The sequence below is a fragment of the Phaseolus vulgaris genome, chromosome 10 (assembly GCF_051622355.1).
Source record: "Phaseolus vulgaris cultivar YP4 chromosome 10, ASM5162235v1, whole genome shotgun sequence".
Classification (NCBI taxonomy): domain Eukaryota; kingdom Viridiplantae; phylum Streptophyta; class Magnoliopsida; order Fabales; family Fabaceae; genus Phaseolus; species Phaseolus vulgaris.
The window spans coordinates 38,952,321-38,979,644 of NC_143507.1; the positions used below are offsets into that span (position 1 = coordinate 38,952,321).

A 27,324-nucleotide genomic window follows, 5' to 3' on the forward strand; every position below is an offset into this window, starting at 1 on the left:
GAGTCCTTCAGCGGTAAAAGGTATTTCATTACCTTCATTGATGATTTCTCACGGAAAACTTGGGTTTACTTTCTGAAAGAAAAATCCGAGGCATTTGAGGTGTTCAAAAAGTTCAAGGTGATGGTGGAGAGGACAACTGATAAACAGATCAAAGCTGTACGATCTGATAGAGGTGGCGAGTATACTTCAACGACTTTCATGGAGTATTGCGAGGAGCAAGGCATAAGGCGATTTCTAACTGCACCATACACTCCTCAACAAAATGGTGTGGCCGAGAGGAAGAATCGGACCATTCTCGACATGGTTCGATCAATGCTTAAGAGCAAAAAGATGCCAAAGGAATTTTGGGCGGAAGCTGTGCAATGCGCCATCTATGTGCAAAATCGATGTCCACATGTGAAGTTAGATGATCAAACACCACAAGAGGCATGGAGCGGACAAAAGCCAACAGTTTCTCATCTCAAAGTGTTTGGTAGTGTGGCTTATGCACACGTACCAGATCAACGAAGAACGAAGCTCGAAGACAAAAGCAAAAGGTATGTTTTTATTGGGTATGATGAGAAGACAAAAGGGTACAAGCTACTTGATCCAATAAGCAAGAAGGTGACGGTGAGTCGTGATGTGCAAATAAATGAAGCAAGCGAGTGGGATTGGAACAATTCTTCAGAGGTTATGATTGAAGTTGGAGAATCATCACCGACAAGTATAAATTCCGAAACAACCGATGATGAAGATGAACCACGACAACCTAAAATTCGAAGTTTGCATGATTTGTATGATTCGACAAATGAGGTACACCTAGTATGTCTTTTGGCAGATGCTGAAAATATCAGCTTTGAAGAGGCGGTGCGAGACAAGAAGTGGCAAACTGCCATGGATGAGGAGATTAAAGCGATTGACCGCAACAACACATGGGAGCTAACAGAATTGCCAGAGGGAAGTCAGGCCATTGGTGTGAAGTGGATATTCAAGAAAAAGATGAATGCTCAAGGCGAGATAGAGAGGTACAAGGCGCGACTCGTTGCGAAGGGATACAAACAAAAGGAGGGAATTGACTACGATGAGGTGTTTGCTCCCGTTGTAAGAATGGAGACAATTCGATTGCTCATTTCCCAAGCGGCTCAAATTTAAATGGCCGATATTTCAAATGGATGTCAAGTCGGCATTCTTGAATGGTGTGCTTGAAGAAGAAGTTTACATCGAACAACCACCTGGGTACATGAAAATCGGAGAGGAGAAGAAGGTGCTAAAATTGAAGAAGGCACTTTACGGGTTGAAGCAAGCACCGCGGGCATGGAATACTCGTATCGATACATACTTCAAGGAGAACGGGTTCAAGCAATGTCCTTACGAGCATGCTCTTTACGCAAAGAACAATGGAGGTAACATGATATTTGTTGCTCTTTATGTTGATGATCTCATTTTTATGGGTAACAATAATGATATGATAGAAGAGTTTAAGGGCACAATGAGACGGGAATTTGAGATGACAGATTTGGGATTGATGAAGTTTTTCCTTGGCTTGGAAGTTAGACAAAAAGAGACAGGTATTTTTGTATCACAGGAGAAATATGCAAAGGAGATTTTAAAGAAGTACAAGATGGAAAATTGCAACCCAGTATCAATACCAATGGAACCAGGTGCAAAACTCTTAAAGTTCGATGGAGGAGAACGTGTCGATGCAAGTAGATACCGGAGTTTGGTAGGAAGCCTTCGTTATCTCACATGCACAAGGCCGGATCTTTCATTAAGTGTCGGCATCATAAGTCGATTCATGGAGGAACCGGTTTACTCACATTGGAAGGCGTTGAAGCGAGTCCTACGGTACATCCAAGGTACTGTATCACTCGGATTGTTCTACTCAAAAGCAGAAGATTACAAGTTGGTGGGTTACTCTGACAGCGATTGGTGCGGAGACATAGATGATCGGAAAAGTACATCGGGATATGTATTCTTTATGGGCAACACAGCATTTTCTTGGCTTTCAAAGAAGCAACCGATCGTGACGCTATCGACGTGTGAAGCTGAATATGTGGCAGCATCTTGGTGTGTATGTCATGCGATATGGCTAAGAAACTTGTTGAGTAAGATGGAGCTAAAGCAACTAGATGCAACTGTGATTCAAGTTGACAACAAATCAGCAATTGAGTTGGCAAAGAACCCAGTGAACCATGAAAGAAGCAAACATATTGACGTTCGTTTTCACTTTATTCGTGATCATGTGAAGAAAGGAATTGTGGAATTGGTGCATGTGGCAAGTCAAGATCAAGTTGCTGATATCTTCACAAAACCGCTACCGAAAGTCCTTTTCGACAAATTCAAGAAGATGATTGGCATGATGGATGGTAGAAACATTTAAGTTTATGGGGGAGTTTTGTTGAATAAACTTTAATGTAATTTGTGGGTTTTAAAGTTAGAAGTTACTAGAAAAGAGTAGAATGGGAGTTTGGATATGTAAAAGGTCAAAAGTTGTGAGTGGGATTTTAATTGTGTTGTTAGTGGGGTTTTAAGGCCATAATGAAGACTTTTCTAGAAGAGCTTCCTAAAGCCTATAAATAGGATGCTCTCTCAATTGTAAGATACACCACAGAAAGAAATACAATAGAGAGAATTGCAAAGAAGAGTGTTTCTTTTAGAGAGAATTTAAGTGTGAGTGAGTGTCTATTTTTTACAACTTCCATATATGAGGAGGGTGCTGCCTCCACTGTTACCAATCACTTCAATGGACTTTAATTAACTACTTCATCATCACTCGGCTTCTGTTTGGATGAGGATAGAAGTAGCAAGAGAAATAAAAGAGAAGAAGAAAGATGAAGAGTTAACTTGTTTGAATTTAGAGATTGATACGAGTTAACTGTAACTAAATTTATGTAATATTATTTTAGTTATCCAAATATCTTTGAGATTATGAATTATTTTTCCAAGTGAAGTGTGAAGTGCTGTGGGATCTAAGCTAGCCTCTTGTGAATGTTTTTTATTTTTGCTTTGCCTATCCTTAGATTTCCAAGGAAGGTTTGGAGGTAGGATTCTTCTAGAGCTGTTACAGTATTGTTTAAACGTACTGGGATCTGTTCTTCGACTTGGAAGCCTTGGTTCATCTGTTAGAAGCTTTTAAATGTGTGGCCTTCTTATTATCATAAGAGAGGACGTTCTTGGTTCTGTAAACGGGTAAACGCGTAAATGGGAAAACTAGTTGAGATACACTATCTCTTTATTTATTATCATTATTTTAAAATTTTATTTTAAATATTATTGTTATTTTAATATTTATATTATTAATATAGTTAATTTTTTTTTAATATATAAACTTTTTTACAGTTTTAGTTATTTTTTTTTATGTTTTATTATATGTGCATGGGATAGTTAAAAAAATAGATACAAAATTACATTCATAGCAGATTTTATAAAAAAAATGGGTGCACCATGATGACGTAATGAGGCACATTACTTAATTGCAGATAGTGGCTTTTCCTCTTGTCTCACTTGTTTCTCTGCACTTGAGAGAAGAAGCCTGCACCTTCATTTCAGTCTGCCTACCCACCCCAACATTTCCTTTACTTTAGCAGACTGCCGACCTATTTCACGTGGGTTGGTGGTCCTGTTGGCTCACAATGAGAACAGTCCCCTCAATATATTCTGTCTTTCCTCAGGTTCCGGTTCTATTCCTCTAGCTCTTCTCTGTCTCAACTTTTTGGCTTCTTTCAACCGCCTTCAAAACCACCTAAACGTTTTTCATGGCTCATGTTCTAAGGCAAATATTTTATTATATTATTAATAAAATAAATAAATAAAATTATTTATAAAATTTTAATTAACTTAAATATACATAAAAATTTCTCATATTTTATTATTTAATATTTTTAGAAATAAAAATAAATTTGTAATTATATTTCGCACTTTTTAAAAAAAATAAAAAATTCTCTCAAAACATTCTATCACGTTAAATCCCTTTTAACCAGCAAAATCTAAACAGTCTTTCTTCATTACTTATTCTTAAATTCTCAAACATTCACTATCACAAATGTTAGAAAAATACATTCCATTTTCTATCGAAACACATTATGTGAGAAATGATAAGGTAAGGGAACTTTCGTGGATGTCTCAGCATAGCTAAACTTTGAATAGAAAAAGATTTCTTTAACACAAAGACCCACCAGACGCAGTAAAGACCCACCAGACGCAGTGATATTAAATGACCCAAGGCTGTTTATAAAAATCCTCATGCATACCCTTGTCTCACTCTTTAATCTCTCCTTCTTTTAGCTGTCGTCAAAATCAGGTTTCAACTTCTTCATGGCTGATGGTGCTTTTGGAATGAGAGGTAATGAACTGATTTTTAACATAGGCAATATCCAAATATGTAACATGGCAATAGAAACTAACCCTGTTGATGGCCTTGTTGCCTTCATCTTCTTTGTACTTCTCGCTTTCCTCCAACTCAGATATCCAGAAAATTCCACCCCATTTCACCTTCATCCAAACACCATTTGGCTTTCCATTCTTAGCTTTCTTCTTTATTGCTTCTTCACCTTCTCTGGTAACCTCAACTTTGGTATCAGAGTTAATCACTTTCAAACCCTCAAGCGTGTCTTCGCTTCACTCTCATTGCTTTGCATGCTGGTGCTGTTGCTACCCGAAACTTGGGAACGCTTCGGTTTCCTTATTTACATTTTATGGTTCATCACTCATGTGCTCTCCTTTATCAAAACCCACTTCATGGAAACAAGGGTGCAACGTAGATACTCGAGGAGGGTGGTGCGTCCACTGTTACCAATCACTTCAATGGATTTTAATTAACTGCTTCATCACTAGGTCTTGCTTTGTTTGAGTGTTGGAAGTGCGTCCTGTTACTCCTTTTTTATGTGTCTGGCATAGGGATATTAATTTACATCAAAGTTTACTATCAAAGCACAAGACAGGAGGAGAATTATCCCTCACTTGTAAAGTTTGTCATCCAAATTTACACTGTCAATAGTTTTATGTAAAGTTAATATGTATCAATTATATAAGGCGTAATTAAGTTTTTGTTGCTAGAGGGAATATTTTAAGTTTTTATCTCTAGTAAAATGTTTTATGTTTTGGACGATACTTCTATATTGAAACATAAAGGATGCAATGACAAGAAGATTGTGAATAGTAAAAATATAGAAACACTTTCATTTCTTTAGGTATGGATCTTACAACAAGAAATAATAAATAAACTTAAAAAAGGAATATTGGTTAAGGTTCAACAAAATATAGCCCATTCATCCATCTGTCTACTATAATAAAAACACAATTGAGAGACTAATGAACTAAAAACAACAATATAGATGATTAAACAAATTAAGCAAATTGTACTTCTAGACCGTCTAACGAGAATTTTAATAACTTTAAAATTAAGAAGTATTAACTAAAATACGTTGCTTAAAGTTATTAAAAAAATATTACCCAAACATTAAAAGAAAAATGTGACACATTATTTTTTATTGGCAAAGAATATACCCTACAAAGAAAATTATTAAATTGCAACTGATTTTAAATACTAAAATAATTAGTTACTATTGGATTAAATTAGAGATAATTTTAGAGACTAAAAAAATTATTGATATTTAAAGTATCTTTTTATTTATAAAAAAATATAAAATAATTTTTAAATTAGTATTTAAACATTAACTACCAATATGTACTGATATTTTAAATTTTAAATTAATCTCTAAAATACTAATTGAACTAATATAAAATAAAAAATATTAATAACTAAATTCTGGTAACTAATCTAAATATCAATTTAGAAATTATTTTATAAATTTTTATTAATAATAAAAATTATTTTAAATATTGATAAGTTTTTAACCTTTAAAATAATATTTAATTTAATTATTTTTATCTTTAAATTTAGTTAAAAATTTATATCTTTGCTATATAAAAATAGTTAAAATTTAATATTTTTTATAGTAAAAATAAACAAACGTTGGAAAAAAAAAACTGTTGCATTTAAGTAATGGTTACGAAGGCATACTCCACTGTTGCAAGTCAAGACCAACTATGACCTAAATTTAAAGCTACATTTTTTAACTTTAAAAAGTACTTTTTCATTATTGTCCTAAAATAATAAATGATGTAATCATTTGACTTAATTGCCTTGTACTTTGTATATTCTTTTACTTTAGCTCTCTCTAAATTTTGTTCAGGAATTAAACCAATAATATGTTATTGTTCCAATGATTTTAACATGTGGTGAATAAGTATATTAATTCCTAAATTATAAACACTTATACTAATATTCTTTGTAGCGCACACACGGAAACAAAAATACGTATAATCTCTAAAATTATAAAATACGGGGCATGATTATAAATTATATAAATTGACAATTAATTAAGATTTATATGTACTAATTATGTTTCAATTTTTTTAGAGTAGAAAGATGTTTTTTTATGACTGGTTCAAAAGGATTTGTTCTTTATTTTTATAATCATAATAAAAATTTATATATTAAGTTTGAATTTTTAAAAAATTAATGTATTTTTCTTTTCAAAATTGTATAAGATCCGTGCTAGAATTGTCAAAAATCCAACAAATATTTTTATAATTGAACACTTCACCAATACGTGTTCTACAACTATCAGTATCTGATGCATGTGTTCGACACAGATACAACATCATATTTAAGAGGAGTGTCTGAGTTTCATAGATAACACATCATTCTTGTCAAGAGAAATTATCATGTAAAAGCTAAAAATATAAAACATAATTTCCTTGAGCAAATATATATTTAGATTATTAATTGTTACTAAGTTTCATGGTCTAATTATTCCTAAGTTTCAAGATAATAATAATAACAATTATTACCAAGTTTCATGGTCAGATAAACTCACATACATGACTGCTTTCCTAATAATTCTCTACGAAAAGTCTTTTGTGGACAACCGGTAAAACAAATGCGGCCCATACAACCCTGACGTAGCAGGGATTGGTAATGTGGCAAAAGGGCATATTTATCTTTTAATTTCATTAATAAAAATTTAAAATTATTGGTAAGTTATCTGAGGAGTGTTTGTAACGTAATTCATCACGAGAGTGGAAATGGGGATAGAATATTTGTTTTATACAAAATTTTATAATATTTTTCCATTTACTCATGTGAAAGAAGAAAAAATAATCAATTTACTTCATCAAAGACAATCATACTTTTCTAAGATTTTTATGATCATGAAAGTTTCTCCAATATTTTAAAATTATATATAATTGTATAAAGTTTATAAGTAAGAAAATATTAACATTATATACACATATACACGCCATATATTTTTTTTAATTTCTTTTGATGTTTTTCAAGTATATACTTTTATTCTTTAATCAACAAAATATAACTTTTATTTAATAAAATAAGTATTCAACATCATCTCTATTATCTAAAATAACTAAATAATTTCCTATTAAAATAAGTATTTCCTATTTTATTTTAATATCATTTTTATAAAATTATATATACATATATATATATTTAATTTTATTATCGTCAAATTATTTGAATTAAAAAATAGAGAAAAAATTGTTTGGATGAAAGAAAGAGTAAGAAAAGTTATATAAAAATTTATAGTAGATTTCATTAATGTAATAATAGAATAAATTTGGTTGTATATTAATATATTTTGAGAATAATTTATAAAATTAAATTTTAAAAATAATTTAGTGTAAAAGATAAATTTTAAAAAATATAAATTAAAGTTAAAATTAAAGTACAAAATTATTATAAATTGTTTATAAATAAAAAAATGATATTTCATAATAAAAATATATTAAAACAAATTATCAAAATTTAAATAAATAAACTTTATTTATTATTTTAATATTGTTTATTTGAATTATTCAATTATTTTATTGAATAATTATTTTAATATTTTTATTTTAATTATTGATTTTAATATAGTAATAAATATATTTATAAATATTTAATTATTATATCTTACACATTAATATTTAAACATATATTAAAATTAATTTAAAATTTAATTAATTATTAAATATTAAAATATTTTATTTTATAAAATATTAAAATTTAGTTTTTTATTATAATATTATTTATTTTAATTATTTATTATATCATAATTTTAAAATAAAAATTTATTATATTTATTAAATATAATCAATTATATTTATGTATAATCAATTATGATTTAAACATAATTAATTTACGAAATTGATGTATCTGATGATAATCAACTATGTTTTAAATTTAAAACTTTCTTTTTCGATATTTTGTACCTTTCAGTGTTGTTTTATTGTTGAAAAAAACATATATTTAAAAATATTTAATTCATAAGAAGACGGATATATTTTTATATAAAATTCATCTTACATTATAATATCTATATTTTAAAAAGATAGTAACTAATTTTTATCGAAATACTACTTGAAAAGTTAATGAATACTTGGAGCTATTTTTTTTTATCATGAATAATTGGAGGTTTTTGTTTGTTGTTATGTAATTTTAAAAGAGTTATATAATTAAACAATATTGTAATATTTAAATTATTATTTTAAGATACAATTTTTTTATAATATATTTATTTTGAAAAGGAAAAAAATAATGATTAATTTCTTTAAGTCTCATAATTTTCTAAATAAAAAAATAAATTTTCATTATATTAAGGTATGGGAGGAAAATACTTTATGTTATAAGAACAACAATAAGGTCAACTTTGAATATTTGTTATTTGTAAGAAAAGCTAGTAGCAAGTCAGCACTTATTCCTACACAGGTTACCACTTATTGTCATTGTCACTAATTACACCGACATTGATATTTCACCGAGGTCACTTTACACACACATCATGTACCACCTCACAAGAACAACAATAAGCTCAAAAATTAAAAAGTTGGTAGCAGATCACCACTTATTCCTACATAGGTCAACACTTATTGTAAGTAACTACATTTTGAACTTTGTCTTATTGTTTTGTGGGTGGTGCAGTGCATGATGTGGGTGTAAAGTAATCACAGTGGAGGACACGAAAGTAAAGTTCGTTAATCTTACTGTAAATGTAGTTTGTCACGGTCACATTAAGCAGTGACCTGTGTAGGAATAAATTGTGATCTTCTACCAACTTTCTACATAGTTAAATAATTTTAGAAAATTTGAGTTTTGTGTTATTTTTGTATGGGGTGGTGCATGAGGTGTGTGTAAAGTCACCTCATTAGAGGACACCAAGGTACAATTATCTAATCTCAGTGTCAATGTAGTTAGTAAGAGTAAGTGGTGTCTGCTACCACCTTCTGCATAGTTAATTAATTTTTGAAATTTACAACTTTGTGTTGTTCTTATTTGGGATGGTGCAGTGCATGAGATATGTATAAAGTCACCCTTTGTGAAGGATACGAAGGTCAAGTTATCTAATCTCACTGTTAGTATAGTTAGTCACAGTCACATTAAGTGGTGACTTGCTACCAAGTTTTTGCATAGTTAAGTAATTTTAGAAATTTTGAGTCTTGTGTTGTTCTTGTGTGGAGTGGTGTAGTGCGTGAAGTATGAGTAAAGTCTCCTGTATGGAGGACGCGATGCGTGAAGTATGAGTAAAATACATATATAAAGAGATTACAAGTATAATTTAGAAAATAATATGATTTGTATAATATTGGTGCTAATTGCTTAAGGTTGTATTTGTATTTTACAAAGCATATTTTTTCTAAATAATTAGCCTACTACTTTTAAGAAAAACTTTTATTATGGACAACTAATTAATATAATTATGGACAAGTAATTTGTTTTCAATCTTCTCTCGGACAAAAAAAAAAAGTCCAAAGTTCTTCAAGACTAAAATTGAAATTGTTAATGACATTTCAAGTTTAGCAATGGTCTAATTAGACTTTCAATATTAATAAGACTATTTACTAGTAGTTATAAGTAACGTTATGTAGTAAGAAAATATAGTTTGACCATTCTTAGAGTTATATATAATTTTTAATATGGTGGATTTAAAAATAAATATATATATATATATATATATATAATAAAGGGTAAGATTGAAATTAAATAATATAAAAAAATATTAAAAATAATAATATTAAAAATTATAATATGATTGTATGAAAATTGTTGGTAATGTATTATTAGTTATATAGTAAAAGGGATCCCATATACAGAAATGATACTCCAAGCGCATTGTAAATGTATACGTGTCTATGTATATACCTTTCAAATACGTGTTGTTCTTTCTTATAAGGAAAAGTGATATTATCACTTGTTTTCTCTAAATAAAATAAGAAGGAATAGTAATTATTAGCAATTAAACTCCAAGACATGTATGTGAAAGACTAATCTACATGATCATATATAAAGGATCATTGTCACAAGTCTTATCTGTCTCATCAAAGATCTCCACCTAAAAAAAATATGTGAAAAATTTATGACACCATTAACAGAAAAACCTATATTTAACAACTGTTTAATATAATAATATTTTTAATTAAAAAATAAAATAAAAAAATAATAATTTATTAAAGTGTGAATTGTATGGTATTAATCTATCAGCATCTAAGAAATATTTATGTCAACTTCAAGATTTCGTGAACAAATAGTTGTCAAAGTTTCCTATGAACAAATGAAACACTTGTAAGAAAACAAAGTTTTCTTATTTGCATCACCATGGGATAAATACTGCATTGTGCCCATATCCACCTAATTCCAATAATGTCTTCTAAGAAGTTAGCCTCACTACATTATCAATAACAGATTAACAATTATTTTCTACTAAGAAATATTTTTATAGATATCGTTAACATAAATTTTAAATGCTTTAAAAATTAAGGGAAAATAAATAACAGAAAAATTGTCCATGAATATATAATGAAAAGACTAAAAGAGGAAAGATTAAGGGGAGATTCCATAGCCACAAAGACACCAACTATAAAATAAAATAAAAAAATTCAAGTGAAGAAAATATATTTCGAGAAAGAACACCGATAATTTTACAACCCATCTTCAAATTACATCTATTCAAGTGACAAAAGTATCCTTTTACATGTCAACCTCTATCATGTGAAAGTTATAATTTGGGACAATGCAAAAAATGGTTGTTAAATAATATTTTTCCTTCGAAAAAATGGTTCTATGAAGTGATGATTGTCAACCGGTGATGATATTTTGATACCCAACTCCACCTTACATCCACAATAAAATATTAATATTTATAATAAAAAAATAAAAAAAATCTCTTTATTAAAATATACGCAAAATGTAAAATATTAAAATAATTTTTAAAATTAAAAAAATTATAAATAATTAAAATATTAATATTTATTGAGGTGTTGGTGTAAAAATTTTTTTTTAATAAGAGTTGTGTACTGCCATTCTTTAACTTCGCCTTAAAGTTTTCTTTCATATGTCTATTAATTAGAACTTCACTGTAACAACCACTAAATGTTCAAATATTAAAATCTAGTTCAAACACTGTAAATATTTACTTTATAAAAAATATTTACAATTACCTCTAAATTGGGTGATGATATCATGATATTATACACACTAATAAACATTATACACACTACTAATAAATATATACTTGAGAAACAAATAGATTAATATTTTAATTATATTTAATTTATTTTTAAATTTAAAATATTATTATATTATTATAATGGTTTGTCAAGTAAATATATTTTACTTTTTAGTGTTAACAAAATATTTTCCTTTACAGTTACTTGATGATCCTAATATTAAAGCTTTAAGTTTCATGCATTGAAGTTGACAACTCTCATGTACTATCAAAAACTCACACATGAGTAAGGTAAAGTGAATCAAACATTCTCATCGAAAGATTGGAAATTAAACTTGATCAGTGTGATCACGCCAACAAAATATCACACAAATCTAAGAATTTTTTCAAACAACTCATTCAGTCCGTCCAACACTTGAACAAAATACTTTAAATTTTGTTTGTGCAAAAATCCAACGAATTCAGAAACACTGCCTTCATTCACATTCAACTGAACACACCAAAAACACATTCAAAACAACAACAAAAAAACAAATGGAGAGACACAATAATAAAACAAACCAAAATATGATATGATGCCCAGTCACAATCTAAATCGCGCTGCAAATCCTAATCAAATCGCACTCTTTAGAAAACTAAATCCAAATTTCCCAAATGCATACCAACACTACTAGATACATGAGAATTAGTAACTAAAAAAAGTTTTTACTAAATCAAACAAAATGTTATTTAAACCTGAAAAAAGAGATCATAGACATAAACCTGTAAAATTCAATAAGAAAATCTATCAGAGAATAACTAAAATGATCTTGGTTTCAATAAGTTGTTTCAACAAAATCATAATCTTCGATCCCAACCAATTCACTCTAGAATATTAGAAAATTTATCTTTTACTTTTTTCCAACAAACTAAATATGATAAACTTTAAAAATCCTGTAACTTCCTAAATTCTTTTAATATACAAATTTAAATAAATAAATAAAAATAAAGTAAATTTGGAAATAATTTTCTGTAAATTATTATTGATAGCAAAATTTATAAATATTTCATTAGGAATTTTTTTAAAACAAATTAGTAATATATATATATATATATATATATATATATATTTCTAATAGTGTTCGTTAAGGGTGGCTAGAAAATCCAAATTACCAAATCTAATCCATAATTATCCAAATTCATATTACTTTTAATCCATTTAAATGAATTTATCTCAAATTCAAATCCATAATTTTGGATTTTAAGTCCAATCCATTTAATTGGATATGGATTACATATAGATTAGATACATTTTTTAATTATCCAAAATGAATTTTGGGTTGGATTTTGACTTGGCCTCTACCTAGGTTGAGCCAAATCAATCCGGGCCCAGGTCGAGCAAAGTCAGCTTCAGTCCATGTCGAGTCGAGTCCGCTCGGGCCAAAGTCTAGTCGAGTTGGTTCGGGCCAAAGTTGAGTCAGATCGGTCCGTGAAAAACTCGATTCGAGTCGGCCTAAGAGAAAGTCAAGCAAAGCACGCCTAGGCCAAAGTTGAGCCAAGTAAATCCTGGCCCAAGTCGAGCTGAGTGGGCTAGAGCGCAAGTTGAGTCGGCAACGGGCCCATGTAACACCTTGTCGACTCGGGCCCATGTCGAGCCGAGTCGGCCTGGGCCAATGTCAAGCCAAGTCAGCCAAGGCCCATCTTGAGCCAAATCCATGTCAAACCGAGTCGACCTGCGTCTCTATCGAGCCGAGTCGGCCCAAGGCCATTTCAAGCTAAGTCGGTCTGGGTCGATGTCGAGTCGAGTTGGCCCAGGCTGATGTTGGGTTGAGTCGGTTCAGGCCCATGTCGAGACGAGTCGGCCAAGGCCCATGCTGAGTTATTACAAGTCGAGTCAGTCCTGGACGATGTTGAGCCGAGTCGGTTCTGGCCGAAGTCGAGCCGAGTTGTCCCAGACCCATCTCGAGCTAAGTCAGCCTGGGCTCATCTCGAGCCGAGTTGGTCTGCGCCAATGTCGAGCCGAGTCAACCCAGTCAATGTTGAGCTAAGTCGAGTTTGTCTGGGCCCATAAAGAGCCGAGTCAACCTGTTCCCATGTCGAGTCGGTTCGGACCCATGTTGAGTCAGCTCAAGCCCATGTAAGATCAAGTGGGCCCAAACCCATATTGACTCGGGCCCAAGTAGAATCGTAGCAATCTAGGCCTATGTTGAGTTGAGTCAATTCGGGTCCATGTTGAGTAAAGGCTCGGGCTCATATCGAGTCGAGTTGACTCGAGTTCATGTTGTGTTGGACCTTGCTTGTACCAGGTCAACGTGAGTCGACCCAGATCCAGGTCAACCCGATTCGGTCTGAATCCCATATTCAAATTGAAATGAATATAATCTAATTGGCAAAGTGAATTTAATCTAAATTTAATCCCTTTTAAATGAATTTGAAAAAAATCAAATTGATTTATCTAATTAAAATAGATATGAAAATTCAATAATTTATTTAGATTTAAATTGGATATATTCATTTTAAAAAATCCAAAGATGATGACTTCTAATATTTTTTAAAGCTGGAAATTGTATGTCAATTATGTTGCCTGCGCACCCACTCATGAAGTCAACTCTATTGCATCTTCTATAAAGTGATCAAAATTATTTTCTTAAACAACGAATACTCCCACGTTTTTCTATCAAAGATGTCGATTTTTTCAAAACATTATCCATAAATTTGAATCTGTATTTAATAGATGTACTAATTAATTATTTTTTTTTGTTTTTAAATTAATCTATATTTATTAATGTTTTTAGTGAAATAAGTAAGTCTTGAAAATACAAACCAGTTTTATTCTTTTTTATTTTATTTTATTTAGAAGAGTTCTTTTAGTGACATTTAAAAAAAATATATTATACATTAATTTAAATTTATTTATTGTAATATTTATTTACAAAATGTAATAGTGTTATGTTTATTTGTTGTAATGCAAGAAAGTTCCAATTTAAAAACCAGTGTAAAAACCTATCTAAAATTCAATCCATATTTACAAATTTGTCCAACTGAACATGTGGATATTAGAATAAAAAAATAATTTTGCAATCCAGTGTTGTTGTCTATATAGCACATACACTAACACGAACACTGATACGATACAGATACGGACACGGAGATACGTAAAATTTCTAAAATGTAGGATACGGGACACGGATATATATTATATAATTATAAATTATATAAATTGACAATAAAGATTTATGTGCACAAGTATGTTCTAGATTATTTTTTAGAGCACAAAGATGTTTTTTCATGACTGGTTCACAAGGATTTGTTTCTTATATTTTTTAATCGTAATAACAATTTATACAATAAAGTTTGAATTTGAATTTTTAGAAAATTAAAGTATTTGTCCTTTTTAAAATTGTGTTAGAACCCTACTAGAATTCTCATAAATCTAACAAATACTTTTTGAATTGGACACTTCACAGATACGTGTCCTACAGGTGTCAAACGAGTGTCGGTGTCCGATATCGGACACTGACACGCCATTTAAGAGAAGTGTCTGAGCTTCATAGGTTGTTGCATGGCTCAATCACTTATCTAACACCATTTACACTTTTATTTCCCCATCTAACACCCTTTTATTCTTATTTCCCTATTTAGCACCCTTTTGTTTTTATCTCCCTATCTAGCACCCTTTTATTTTTTATTTCCCTATCTAGCACCATTTCAAAAATAAATAAATAAATAATAAATTAAAAAAATTGATAATTTTAATTTTAAATGCATTAAAAAATAAATATTTTTAATGTTTAAAATAGTTAGAAATATAATTAATGAATAAATAAATGAGTTTTTATAAAATAAAAATAAAAAAAGTAATAAATTAAAAATGTTTAGTTTAATTTTTTTAAGAATGAAGAAAATAAAAAAAATTAAACTCTACAACAACATAAAAGTTGAATCTATAAACATAAATTAATATTTATTTTTATTATTATTGATGATGTAATCATGTTAATATCAAGAAAAAAATACATGACATAATTATAAAAAAACCAAAGTCAATTAGTATTAATTAATAGTGACACACATATAATATTGAAGTGTCTACCCTAAATGCAAAATCATAAAAAGAAAATTAATGCAATTGCTACACTTAATGCTTAAAAATGAGAAGAAAAAAAATGAAAAAAAATATAGAAAATAAAAACAACAACATTGCGAAAGACTATTTGATGGAACTCAGAAATGAAGAGTATTGGCCTGCATACACTGGTCAAATACTATATCCAAGTCTCGACATGAAAAGAACCTCAAAGGAGAGGTCTAAGTCAAGTCGAATAAGGACTGATATGGACATAAGAGAACAACATGATCAAACAAAAAAACGTTCATATTGTCAAACACCAAGACATACAAAAAACACATGTCTCAACATTACTGGATTGTGCACTTCTCGTCATTAATTATGTTTCATTTTGCACAAACTATTTAATGTAACATTGAAGAAAATATTAAATGAATGATCATCTTTCATTTATTTTCCTTTTCATGATCAACATATGCTTATTTAGTATCGCCTTATATCTCTTATCTTTATCTTGTTTGGATTTTTTTTTTATATTTTATGTTTTTAGTTATTTTTTTTGTCATTCTTTAATTATTTTTTATTTTTATTTTTATTTTATTGTTGCTGTTTTTATTTTCTATACTTATTTATTTTTGCATTTTTTTCTTCTCATTTTTAAGCATTAATTGTAGCATTTGCATTAGTTTTTTTTTAGGATTTTGCATTTAGGGTAGACACTTCAATATTATTTGTGTGTTCACTATTAATTAATACTAATTGACTTTGGTTTTTTTATAATTATGTCATGTATTTTTTACTTGAAATTAACATGATTACATCATCAATAATAATAAAAATAAATACTAATTTATTTTTATAGATTCAACTTTTATGTTGTTGTAGGATTTAATTTTTAATTTTTTTCCTTTTAAAAAAAATAATTTTAAACTAAATATTTTTAATTTATTAATTTTTTATTTTTATTTTGTAAAAAACTCATTTCTTTATTTATAATTATATTTATAATTATTTTAAACAATACAAATATTTATTTTTTAATACACTTAAAATTAAAATTATCAAAAAATATAATAATTGATTAATTTTTATTTATTTTTGAAATGGTGTTAGATAAAAAAATATAAAATAAAAAAGTCAAGAAATAAAATAAAAGGATGCTTGATATGAAAATAAAAACAGAGAGAAATAAATGTGTAAATTGGGCAATAGGGAATTGAGCCGTTGTTGCATTACATAGCAATTCTCCATATATAACTTTTCTACGTATTTTCCCATTGCAGTTACGCAATCACGTCATGAAACTAATTAAAAGTCATCAAAGTGGTTGGGAAGAGAAACAATATTCACTGAGCATCCAGCTTCAACTTTCTTTCTTCTTTTTTTACATGTGTTATTCTATACACTTATTATTTTCTTATTAAAAAAAAGTCAAAGAGAATAGGTTTCAATGTGTTAAATCAAAATTCTTTTTCTTCTGCTTTATTAAGTATTTGATTTTGATTTGCATGCGCGGTACATAAATATTAATACCTTCCAACAATATTTACGAGAATATTAATGGCTACTATATATACATAAAATACCATGGATTCATCAACAACTGTACTGAGTGAGACACCATTTTCTTATGTTATGTTAATATCTGTGTCGCATAGAATTTAAATCTTAAATCATATATAGACTCTTTTGGTAGGTGCCTTCTGCTCCTCTGCAATGGCTTGCAATTAATGTTGAAGGTTTTGTGTTATGTTGTATCCTCTTTTGTTTGATTTCCCATCACTCCGTGTCTTTTTTGTAAGCATCCCTTTAGGTTTTTTATTTATTGATTTATTTTTTGTTGATTAAGAAAAAATCTGTGTGTCATTTGTTTTTTTTTTTTTTAAAAAAATTATCAGTAATAAACAATAAAATAATGACACCACTTCAGATGGTTTTCAACTCTTATACAAAGTTACATATAAATTCATCTTCTAAATTAAGACTGCCAACCTAATCAATAGAACATAACCTAAAACACAATCCTGAAACCATCAAGAGACCATCTTCATGTACGCCATAGGTTTCAAACACCAATCAGAATAGGGAAATGAAGTAGAACTAGATTTTGCAGAAAACCAAGACCAAACCTTTACTTGCACCAACGCAAACACTTCTGACACATCAGTCACACTCCTTTTGAAAACGATAAAATTTCTATGATTCTAGATTTCACTCACAACTCCCGCTCAAATTGTACTTCACACATATTTAACCGAATTAGAAGCCTGACTCATCCTGAATTGAGCAAAGTTGAACTTGGGATCAATGTGAAATACAAACGACACATCAAGGCACTTAAAGCACAAATACCAAACACGCTAAATAAAACTGCAATCGAAGAACAAATGACGTGTATCATTTGTTTATGATAGTTAAATTTTGAATACAAGATTTTAGACACCTAGATATTGTTGATAAAGGAAAAATATTTATTCACCTAATATGCTGTGGACAATAAACTTCAAATATATATTATTGTGCTGAATATTTTGGAGAGAATTAATTATTTATAATAAACATATTTCATTTCAACTTGGCTTATATAATTTTGTAATCCTTATTCTTAGCCTGATAATTTAAATTAAATTGTTTGTTTTTCACATGTTTTTATCAGCAAAATAATATTATATATTTTTATAAATGTAACGCTGATCATGACATTTGATACACATTACCTGACATTTGCTACACATTGCAGAAGGGTTGGCTGGGGTGTCTAGGATGGCTGAAGAGAAGAATTTGATTGATAGTCTGGAGGTTGGAAGAGATAAGGTGAATGTTAGTATGTTACAATATGCTGACGATACATTATTCTTTTGCGAAGCGAATACCAAAAGTGTTTTTAATATTAAGGCTATCTTGCTTTGCTTTGAGCTCGCTTCTGGGCTTAAGGTGAATTTTTTAAAAAGCAGTATTGGCGGGATGGGGTTGGATCAATGTTTGCTTCAGCGTTTTGCAGCTACTCTTAACTGTAAGGTGATGGTAACTCCTTTTGTCTATTTAGGGTTACCGGTAGGAGGATGCCATAAGCGCAGTGTTTTCTGGAACGGGGTGTTAGAGAGAGTTCAGGGCAAGCTGTCAAGGTGGAAAGGCAGGTGTTTGTCGATGGCTGGGAGGATCTGTTTGATGAAGTCAGTCCTCTCCTCAGTTCCGTTATTCTTTATGTCCCTATTCAAACTGCCATCTGGGGTGGCTGACAAGTTAGTTCGGATCCAAAGAAATTTCCTTTGGGGGTGGGGTTCTGACAGAAGGAAGATTGCTTGGGCCTCTTGGAATAAGGTTTGCGAGCCTCGGGACTACGGGGGTCTTGGAATCATTGACTTAAAGACTTTTAACCTGGCCCTACTAGGCAAGTGGATTTGGAGGTGGGGGTCGGCCAAGGGAGGTTTGTGGAAAGAGATTCTTGACTCTAAATATGGTGGATGGAGGAATTTGAGAGCGGAAGGTAAACCCTGCAGGGGTTCTCTTTGGTGGAGAGACTTGAAGGAGGTTTGGGCCTCGGTGGGCTGGGGCAGAAGTTTTGAAGATGGGGTTGAGTGGAAAGTTGGTGATGGAGGAAATATTTCATTCTGGGAGGACAACTGGTTGAATTGTGGTGCTTTGAAGGGAATGTTCCCGAGATTATATTCGCTTAGCACTGCTAAAGCTGCTAAGGTGGCCGAGTTCGGGAACTGGTTTAATGGTGTTTGGATTTGGCATTTGTGCTGGCGTAGATCCCTCTTTGACTGGGAGAAGTTGTTGGAGGAGCAGTTGAGTCAGTTGCTGCAAGGGGTGAAGATGGATGTGGGAGGGGTGGATAGCTGGATCTGGAAGGCTGAGGGGTCTCAAAGTTTTACTGTTAACTCAGCTTATAGCAAGGTAAGGAGGGTTAGTGATGGGGAGTCCTCTCCGACCTACTGTAGGTTGTGGAGGTGTAAAGCCTTGCCTTCTGCGGTATTCTTGGCCTGGAGAGTTTTGGAAAATAGGATTGCAACTAGGGTTAATTTGGTAAGGCGCGGGATGGTGGTTGAAAATCCTGTATGTTGCTTGTGTGGGAAGGTCGATGAGTCGTCGAGTCACTTGTTCGCCGTTTGTGACTTTGCTTGGAGGGTATGGTGCCTTTGCTTTGAGTGGCTTGGAGTGGCGTTCGTAATCCATTCGGATCCAATGCAAAATTTTATTCAATTCAGGTTGAGTCAGGCATCTGTTTCGGTTAATGATGTTTGGGGGGCATTTTGGGTTGGAATTGTGAGTGAAATTTGGAAGCATAGGAACTCGGTCGTCTTTAATGGAGGAGTGGCAGATGCGTTAGAAGTTTTTGCCTCAGCACAAGTAAAGGTGTGGTCTTGGATTGCTGCAAAGTCCCGCGAAGTTTATTTTTCCTATCCCTGTTGGGTTCTGGATCCTTTGGCCTGTATACGGCTGATTCGGTAAAGCTAGTTAGCGCTTGGTTTGGTTGGTCTTTTGACCGGCGGTTTTGGGTGTCGAGTTAGGAGTTAAATTGTATGTGTGTTTGTAAAAGGGTTGGACCACCCCTGAAGTGGTTCTCATTTATTGATTTTTTATTGCTGATAAAAAAAAAATAAAAATAAAAAAAAAATAAAAATTTCTGCACTTCTTCCAGTCAATCCCCCGCAACCACTAACCGGCACTTAATAAAAACTGTAATTAACACACCCTCAACCCTAAACATCAATATACCACTAGACGACCTTGAAAGGTAACCCACGACACACAGCGACACTGATGTTAAATGTCCACTGACAACTGGATTATAGAAAGGGTCCTTGATTGATCCTCATGCATACCTTTGTCTCAATCTTTAATCTCTTCTTCTTTTAGCTGTCGTCAAAATCGCGTTTCAACTTCTTCATGGCTGATGGTGCTTTTGGAATGTGAGGTACTGCAGTAATTTTTAACACAGGCAATATCCAAATATGTAACATGGCAATAGAAACCAATCCTGTTGATGCCCTTGTTCCCTTCATCTTCTTTGTACTTCTCGCTTTCCTCCAACTCAGATATCCAGATAATCCCACCCCATATCACCTTCATCCAAACACCATTTGGCTTTCCATTCTTAGCTTTCTTCTTTATTGCTTCTTCATCTTCTCGGGTAACCTCAACTTTGGTATCAGAGTTAATCACTTTCAAACCCTCAAGCGTCTCTTCGCTTCACTCTCATTGCTTTGCTTGCTGGTGCTGTTGCTACCCGACACTTGGGAATGCTTCCACTTCGTTATTTACATTTTATGGTTCATCATTCATGTGCTCCTCGCTATCAAAACCTACTTCATGGAAACAAGGGTGCAACTTTGAAATATGAGGAGGGTGGTGCGTCCACTGTTACCAATCACTTCAATGGATTTTAATTTACTGCTTCATCACTAGGTCTTGCTTTGTTAGAGTGTTGGAAGTGCGTCCTGTTAATCCTTTTCTTATGTGTATGGCATAGGGATAATAATTTACATAAAATTTTAGTATCAAAGCACAAGACAGAAGGAGACAGTTCATCATCGTTTTTGTAGAATGTAAGATTGCTTATTTAGGTATGGTCAATGGTTTCAAAATGGGTGGGAATATAGCTATCATATCACAATGATCTTAAACTACATTTACACTAGTTTGTGTTGTTTCATTTCAATGTTAAACGGAATCGAGTTTGGAAATGGGTAAGGATAACTGTCATATGGAGCATTTAGAACTAAAGGAATGAAATGATTTTTAAAGAAATGAAGGTGGATGTCTAAGAAATTTGTAGTCTAGCTCAACTACAAGCTTAGAGAAGAAAAGTAACAAAATTTACTTTTTCGTTTTGTGAGAACTAAGAGTGTGTTGATTGTGCCCAGAGCAGAAGCAGGGAAAAGGCAGATGTTGGAACTGTGAGGGCTCTTTAGAGTCGCTGTAGATGGCTGGAAATAACTCAATTGTTGCGGAATGAGATCTTCTTTTGCATGGCAAAGATGTTAAGCATGAAAGAACTCTTGCAGATTGACCAGTTTTATTATCAGATTTTGTAACTAATAAAATTATACTTGAAATAGTTAATAATAATCTATAACATTATATAAGAGATATAATTTTTATTTTTATTATATTATAAAAAATATTATTTAATAAAATATATAACCATACAATTTTTTTTACTAAAATTAAGTACATATCCCATCAACTTAAATATAATTTCACAATTCCTATCTTTGTACTATTATTAATGTTTTATTGCCTTTATGAAAATGCTGATAAATAAATATAGAAGCATATATGTTACAATTGAATATAAATTATCTGTACATGTTACAATTGCATATAAACTATTTGCTTTTTCTGTCACATTCCTTGAATATGAATTGTAACATGGCATAACAAAAATGGAGTTTAGTAAATAAGTCATGTAGGGTTTTGCCTCACTGGGGTTTTTTAGGGGAAATGTTTGATACATGTTGGTTACAGATTGCTGTGATAGGGTGCAAGTGGCTCTTTTTGGTATAACTTATTCTGCAGAGGCTGTGGTTTATGGATCCGGCCACTGGTGATGCTAAGTGTTATGCGGACTGACGCTGGAGGGTCTAATGTTTGGCTGGTACGTTTTGGTTATGCAATTTGGGGTCTATGCTATGCTTCGTAATTGATTATGCAGATCGCATGGTGGATTGTTGATGTCCGTCACGCTTCTATTGAGGATGCCACAGCAGATCTGAATGTTCGAAGCTGGAGTCTTGATGCTTGCAAGGGCAAGGTAGAGAGCTTAAGGATTGAGTTTCACAAGATTGCACAATGCTAACTTTCAAGGTGATGGCAAAGTTGGATATAAAGCTAGAGAGAAGTGTGCCACGGTAAGGGCTGGATGGTGGTGGATTGATGGTGCAGCATGGTGTCTAGGAAGTTAGGTACTGCATCATAGGTTCTTGGTTTGGTTGCTGTTACATTCTGTTAAGCTTTCCTGTGATGTTGACGCATCCCTTGAATGTTATCCTTTGTGGCTATAGTTCATTCCCTGCTCTATACTCTCAGGGATGTGCTACAAATTGGTGTAGGTGCTGTCAAAATGCTGATCTAGTGTTGGGTAATATTTTTTGGGTGTATAACCATTTAATGGTTATTTTGTCCTAAGCCATAAGGAGGACTGGTTTTTTATACGGATACGTCTTCACACATCCTTCTTAATTTAATTTATTTATTGTTAATAAAAAAGAAAGTCATGTAGGAAGGTACCTTAAAAATTAATAAATTTTCTTAAACTATGTAATGTGCTCTTCTCTTCATTCTTACAATTAAGTCCTCAAAATTCTAAAATCAATTCTTTATTTTTTAATCATAAAAGTAATCTATCACACTACGCAGAAATGCTAATCAAATGCGGCTATTTTATATTTACAAATGCGGTTATAAAGCCGCATTTGATCAGCACGCAGTCGTAAATCAGAGAAATACAAATGCGGTTATAGAGCCGCATTTGTAAATACGAGAAATGCGGTTATTTGAAATAGTCGCATTTGTATATTCTTCTGAATGAGCTGGGGTTTTAGATTTACGAATGCGGCTTTGGTAAATAGCCGCATTCGTAAATCACTATTTACAAATGCGGTTATTTACCAAAGCCGCATTTGTAAATTTTGCTTTTTGATTTACAAATGCTGCTTTGGTAAATAACCGCATTTGTAAATAGTGTTTTCTTTTTTAAAGTTCAATTCGTATTGTCCCTAAACCATATAAATTAACCTGCATATAATGATCAAACCTAGCCAGACAAATACAGAAATATAGAGATGAATTGAGAGAATCAAAATGTACATTTACAATAGTAATCAAACATAATAAAACCTACACTATTGATTAACTATGGTAGAGTTATAAAAATTTATGAAATATGTGGACCAAGAATCTCTGACATATGAAATGCCTTCCGAATTCATTGGTGCTTCGTCCGTGAATAACTGCATTGCAAAATATAGTTGACATAAATTAGTTTTTAGATATATATATATATATATATATATGTTCAAGAATTATAAAAATGATTTAACATATCATGTTATTACCTCTTTCCAACCAGTTTTAACACCTAGTCTTATAATGGTAATCATCCATTGCATAATGTAATAGCCACACTCATAGTTCCTGGTTGTTTATTACACTATAATTCAATAAAAAGTAATATGTTAGTATATTGATAAACAATGATAACAGAGAACGAAAAAAATTACAAACCTTTATTCTTATCCAGTTCAAATTATTTGAACTGGATCGACCTTTTAGGATGTTAAATCCACACCATGAGCTGGTTAATACAAAAAACCTCGTTAGTAGATGGTTAATTAGTAACATATACAAAGTTAAGTTTATAATGTACTTACGTATCAATGATATCCTTAAATTTTGTGGGAATCTTCTTGTATAGGTAACAGAACCACACAGCAGCCTTATCAACCATTGATAAGAGAAGTAACTGCCAATGATGCCTATATCATCCATGAAAAGAGATAGTAAATATTTAAAACATGAAATAATAATAATTGATGACATATAATTAAACTTACTCATTAATATAAGGGCATAAATAAATTTGTTTTCCCTCTTTTTCCAGGGTGTTAGTGATGTATGCTTGAGTCTTATATGAGTTTGGTCCAACGGGATTAGTATATGTAGGATCTAAGAATCCATACATATTTTCCTTCCCCTCAGTGATACAGACTCTATGCAAAAACCTACAAGTTTTTAGTTAAAGCATAATCAATAATAATTTAACATAAAGTAAATTGAATAATAGGTAAAGATACTTACATCATAAAAAATTGAATTATACTTATATTGAGCTCCTGTTTCCCAGATATAAATTCTGATAAATCTGTGTTGTACATCCTCAGTGGCAGTTCAGTGTTTATTTGAAAAAATGTATCATCCCACGAAACTGGAAAAGGTTCATTGCCAATCTGAGTAGCAATGAGACCTAATGAAGCTATAGGATCGTCAACTGGAACCTCACGTTTCTTCTCCAGACATGGTGGCCGAAAAGGTTTCTACAAGATAAAGAACATTTGTATTAAATTATATGTAATATATAAATATAAATAAAAAATAATATAATGAAATAAAATTATTACATGAGGTTCGGGCATAAATCGAATGAGCTCTCTGGGCCAGGCAACGAATGTCTGAAATGCATCGGCGACAGTGGTTACCTCATCTGAAGGTAGTGGAACACGAGCATCAGGAAATCGTACTTTTTCAACTGTTACCTTCGCCACATCAGGGGAGAGAGGAACGTTATGTAAGGTGGTGGCGTCTTGATAGACTTTTCCAAGGGCGACCACCCGAGGAAGTTTGCCGCCCACTACCAGTAGCTCACAATCCTTCGTCTGCCCATTGATATCATCCCCTGATGTTGGAGGAGCCGCACAACTTCCCTTTGTGCTCTTGGGAGTGGGACTAACAAGGGGTTCAATCGGCTCAGCACAAAGTTGTTGCGATAGAAACTCTTGTCGCATTCGATCATTCTCCTTTTTCATCTCTAGCCACATCAAATCAGTCTCCTTTCTCATCTCCTCCATTAATTCTTCACGTATCTTAGTCTTCATTTGAGTTTCGTTCTCTTTGGAGGAGGAGGATGACTGTCGTTCTGAAACTCCAAAATATAGTTTAATTCCGACCCCTTGTCCAGCTGCACGAACACGACCACAGTGCTCAGGTCGTCCAATTGCTTCAACCACGATATCGTGACGACCTTTAGCAACAAATTTACCGTCGGATTCCAAGGAATCCTGCAAGAGTACACAAAAATCATATTTTCAAGCATTAATATAATTAATGCTTTAAAATAAATGAAAATAACAAAAATAACTTACAATTTTTTCGATGATAACCCCGGATTGCTCAGAACTTGGTGCACCCGACTTCTTAATTCGGGCCCTCTTCCATTTTACATGGCGAAAAGGTGGGGATGGAGGAGAAGTGACCCCTGTTTCCACATTCTTAGACAACGTCCCCTGTTTAGATTTCTCCTTTTCCACCATCAGTGCTTGCTCAAGTTTTCAATACCCCGAACGAGACAAAACGTGCAGGGTAAGATTCTTCAAAGCTATCTCTTGAGCTTTCTTCCGACGATCCTGTCATAATTAAAATAAACAAACTAAAGTAAATAAGATAAACTTATTAATGATATATAAACAAAAAAAGTTAAGTTACTTCACTTACCATCCAAGCCTCATTTTGACGGCTTTCTTTAAAAAGACGTCATGTCTCTTCATCAGTATGTTTGTACTTTAAACATGGATTTTTGTCTTTAAGGTCGCCAAAACGTATCTCGAAGTCAGTCTTGACTTAAAGGTACGAAATTTGAGTCCGATATTGGATATAATCTTTGATCGAAGCGGTTCCACATCAGGAATTTCAAGGTTTGCCCGCAAAATAACATCAACAAATTAAAATTAATCAATGAATATTAAAAAGCATTATATCAAAATGTAAAGCTTACCAGAACATCCTCCCAGATCATGTTCCGGTCGACCTCTGACACCTCATCCCATGAATTAATCAGAATGGAGAGCCTCTCACGAGAAATAACTCCAAGATAGCTCATAAACTCATCTGCTTTAGGACCAAAAGCCACTCCAGTGTTGACGTCAATGTCAACACGTTTCTTCTCACCAGCAGCACGTCTCAATGCGAGATGCTTCAATCTAGTAGGTCCTCTGCTGCGTCGTCCAGTCTGAGTGGGGTCTGATCGTCATCCATGTCTCTGTTAAAAAAATTAGGTAACAAACATTAGTTAATCTGCATCGAATTAAAATCTTATAAAAATAATACATAAAAATCTAAATCTAAAATGCTTATTTACAGGTTGCATGGGGGTTGAAAGTTCATATGTAAATTCCTTCACTGTGGTCTTTACCGGTTGCATGTACATCATCAACTACATCTTCATCTTTATTAATTATCATTGGTGTGAATGAATGGGGGTCACCATTTTCAATATCATCTATGGTCTCCCCTTGTTTTTTGTCGTGTAAAACGACATACCAATGTTCTAACATAGGATCTTTCACGTAGAAAACTTGAGATGCTTGTTGAACCATTATAAATGGCTCATCTCGATACCCTATCTTTCGAAAGTCCACTAGTGTGAATCCTGAATCATCAATTTTAACCCCACTTTTATTGTACACCCATTTACACTTGAAAACTGGAACGAAAAACTTAGTGTAGTCAACCTCCCATATCTCTTCTATAAACCCATAGTATGCCATTGATCCAAGTACTGGATTTGTATCTTTCGAAGTCGAAAACTGCATTGACTCGGCTTCAAGAGTAACACCAGAATTTTGAATTGTACTCTTTTCATCCATGGACTTCGTGTAAAATATACAATTATTCACTTCGTACGCTGTACATGAGATGACATCAAACTTCAATCCAGCAGCCAACCAGGTCAAGGTCTCTGATGTCGTTGAATCCTTGAACACCTTGTCTTTAAACCAAGGCATGGAAGTTCTATTATGTTCCATCAAGACCCATTTCTCTGCTTGTCTTGGGTTATTTGCCTTCACAATGGCTTTATGAGCTTCTATGTAAGGTATAACTTCATCTGTTTTATTCAATATGTACAAATGTGCTTGCAAGACTTCTGATCGAGATTTTCTTACAATATTCACACCACGTAAACATTTACTTGTAGAACGTCTGTGGTGCCATGAATTAGCTGGAACACTTATTGGATTTGCTTTTGTCATGTACTCTGAACAAAATTCAATACTTTCTTCAGCTATGTACCTTTCA

At 32.1% G+C, this 27,324-nt stretch overlaps 1 protein-coding gene across 1 annotated transcript; it reads left to right on the forward strand.

Moving 5' to 3' along the window:
• The first annotated feature begins 4,293 nt into the window (after nt 1-4,293).
• LOC150024786 (uncharacterized) lies at nt 4,294-4,797 on the forward strand. Its single transcript, XM_090296309.1, has one exon. It carries the CDS (start codon nt 4,294-4,296, stop codon nt 4,795-4,797), a length of 504 nt encoding a protein of 167 aa, XP_090152435.1.
• The last annotated feature ends 22,527 nt before the right edge of the window (nt 4,798-27,324 follow it).

What these genes read in the sequence shown, in the direction of transcription:
- LOC150024786 (XM_090296309.1), top strand. Translation starts at nt 4,294, where the DNA reads ATGGCTGATGGTGCTTTTGGAATGAGAGGTAATGAACTGATTTTTAAC.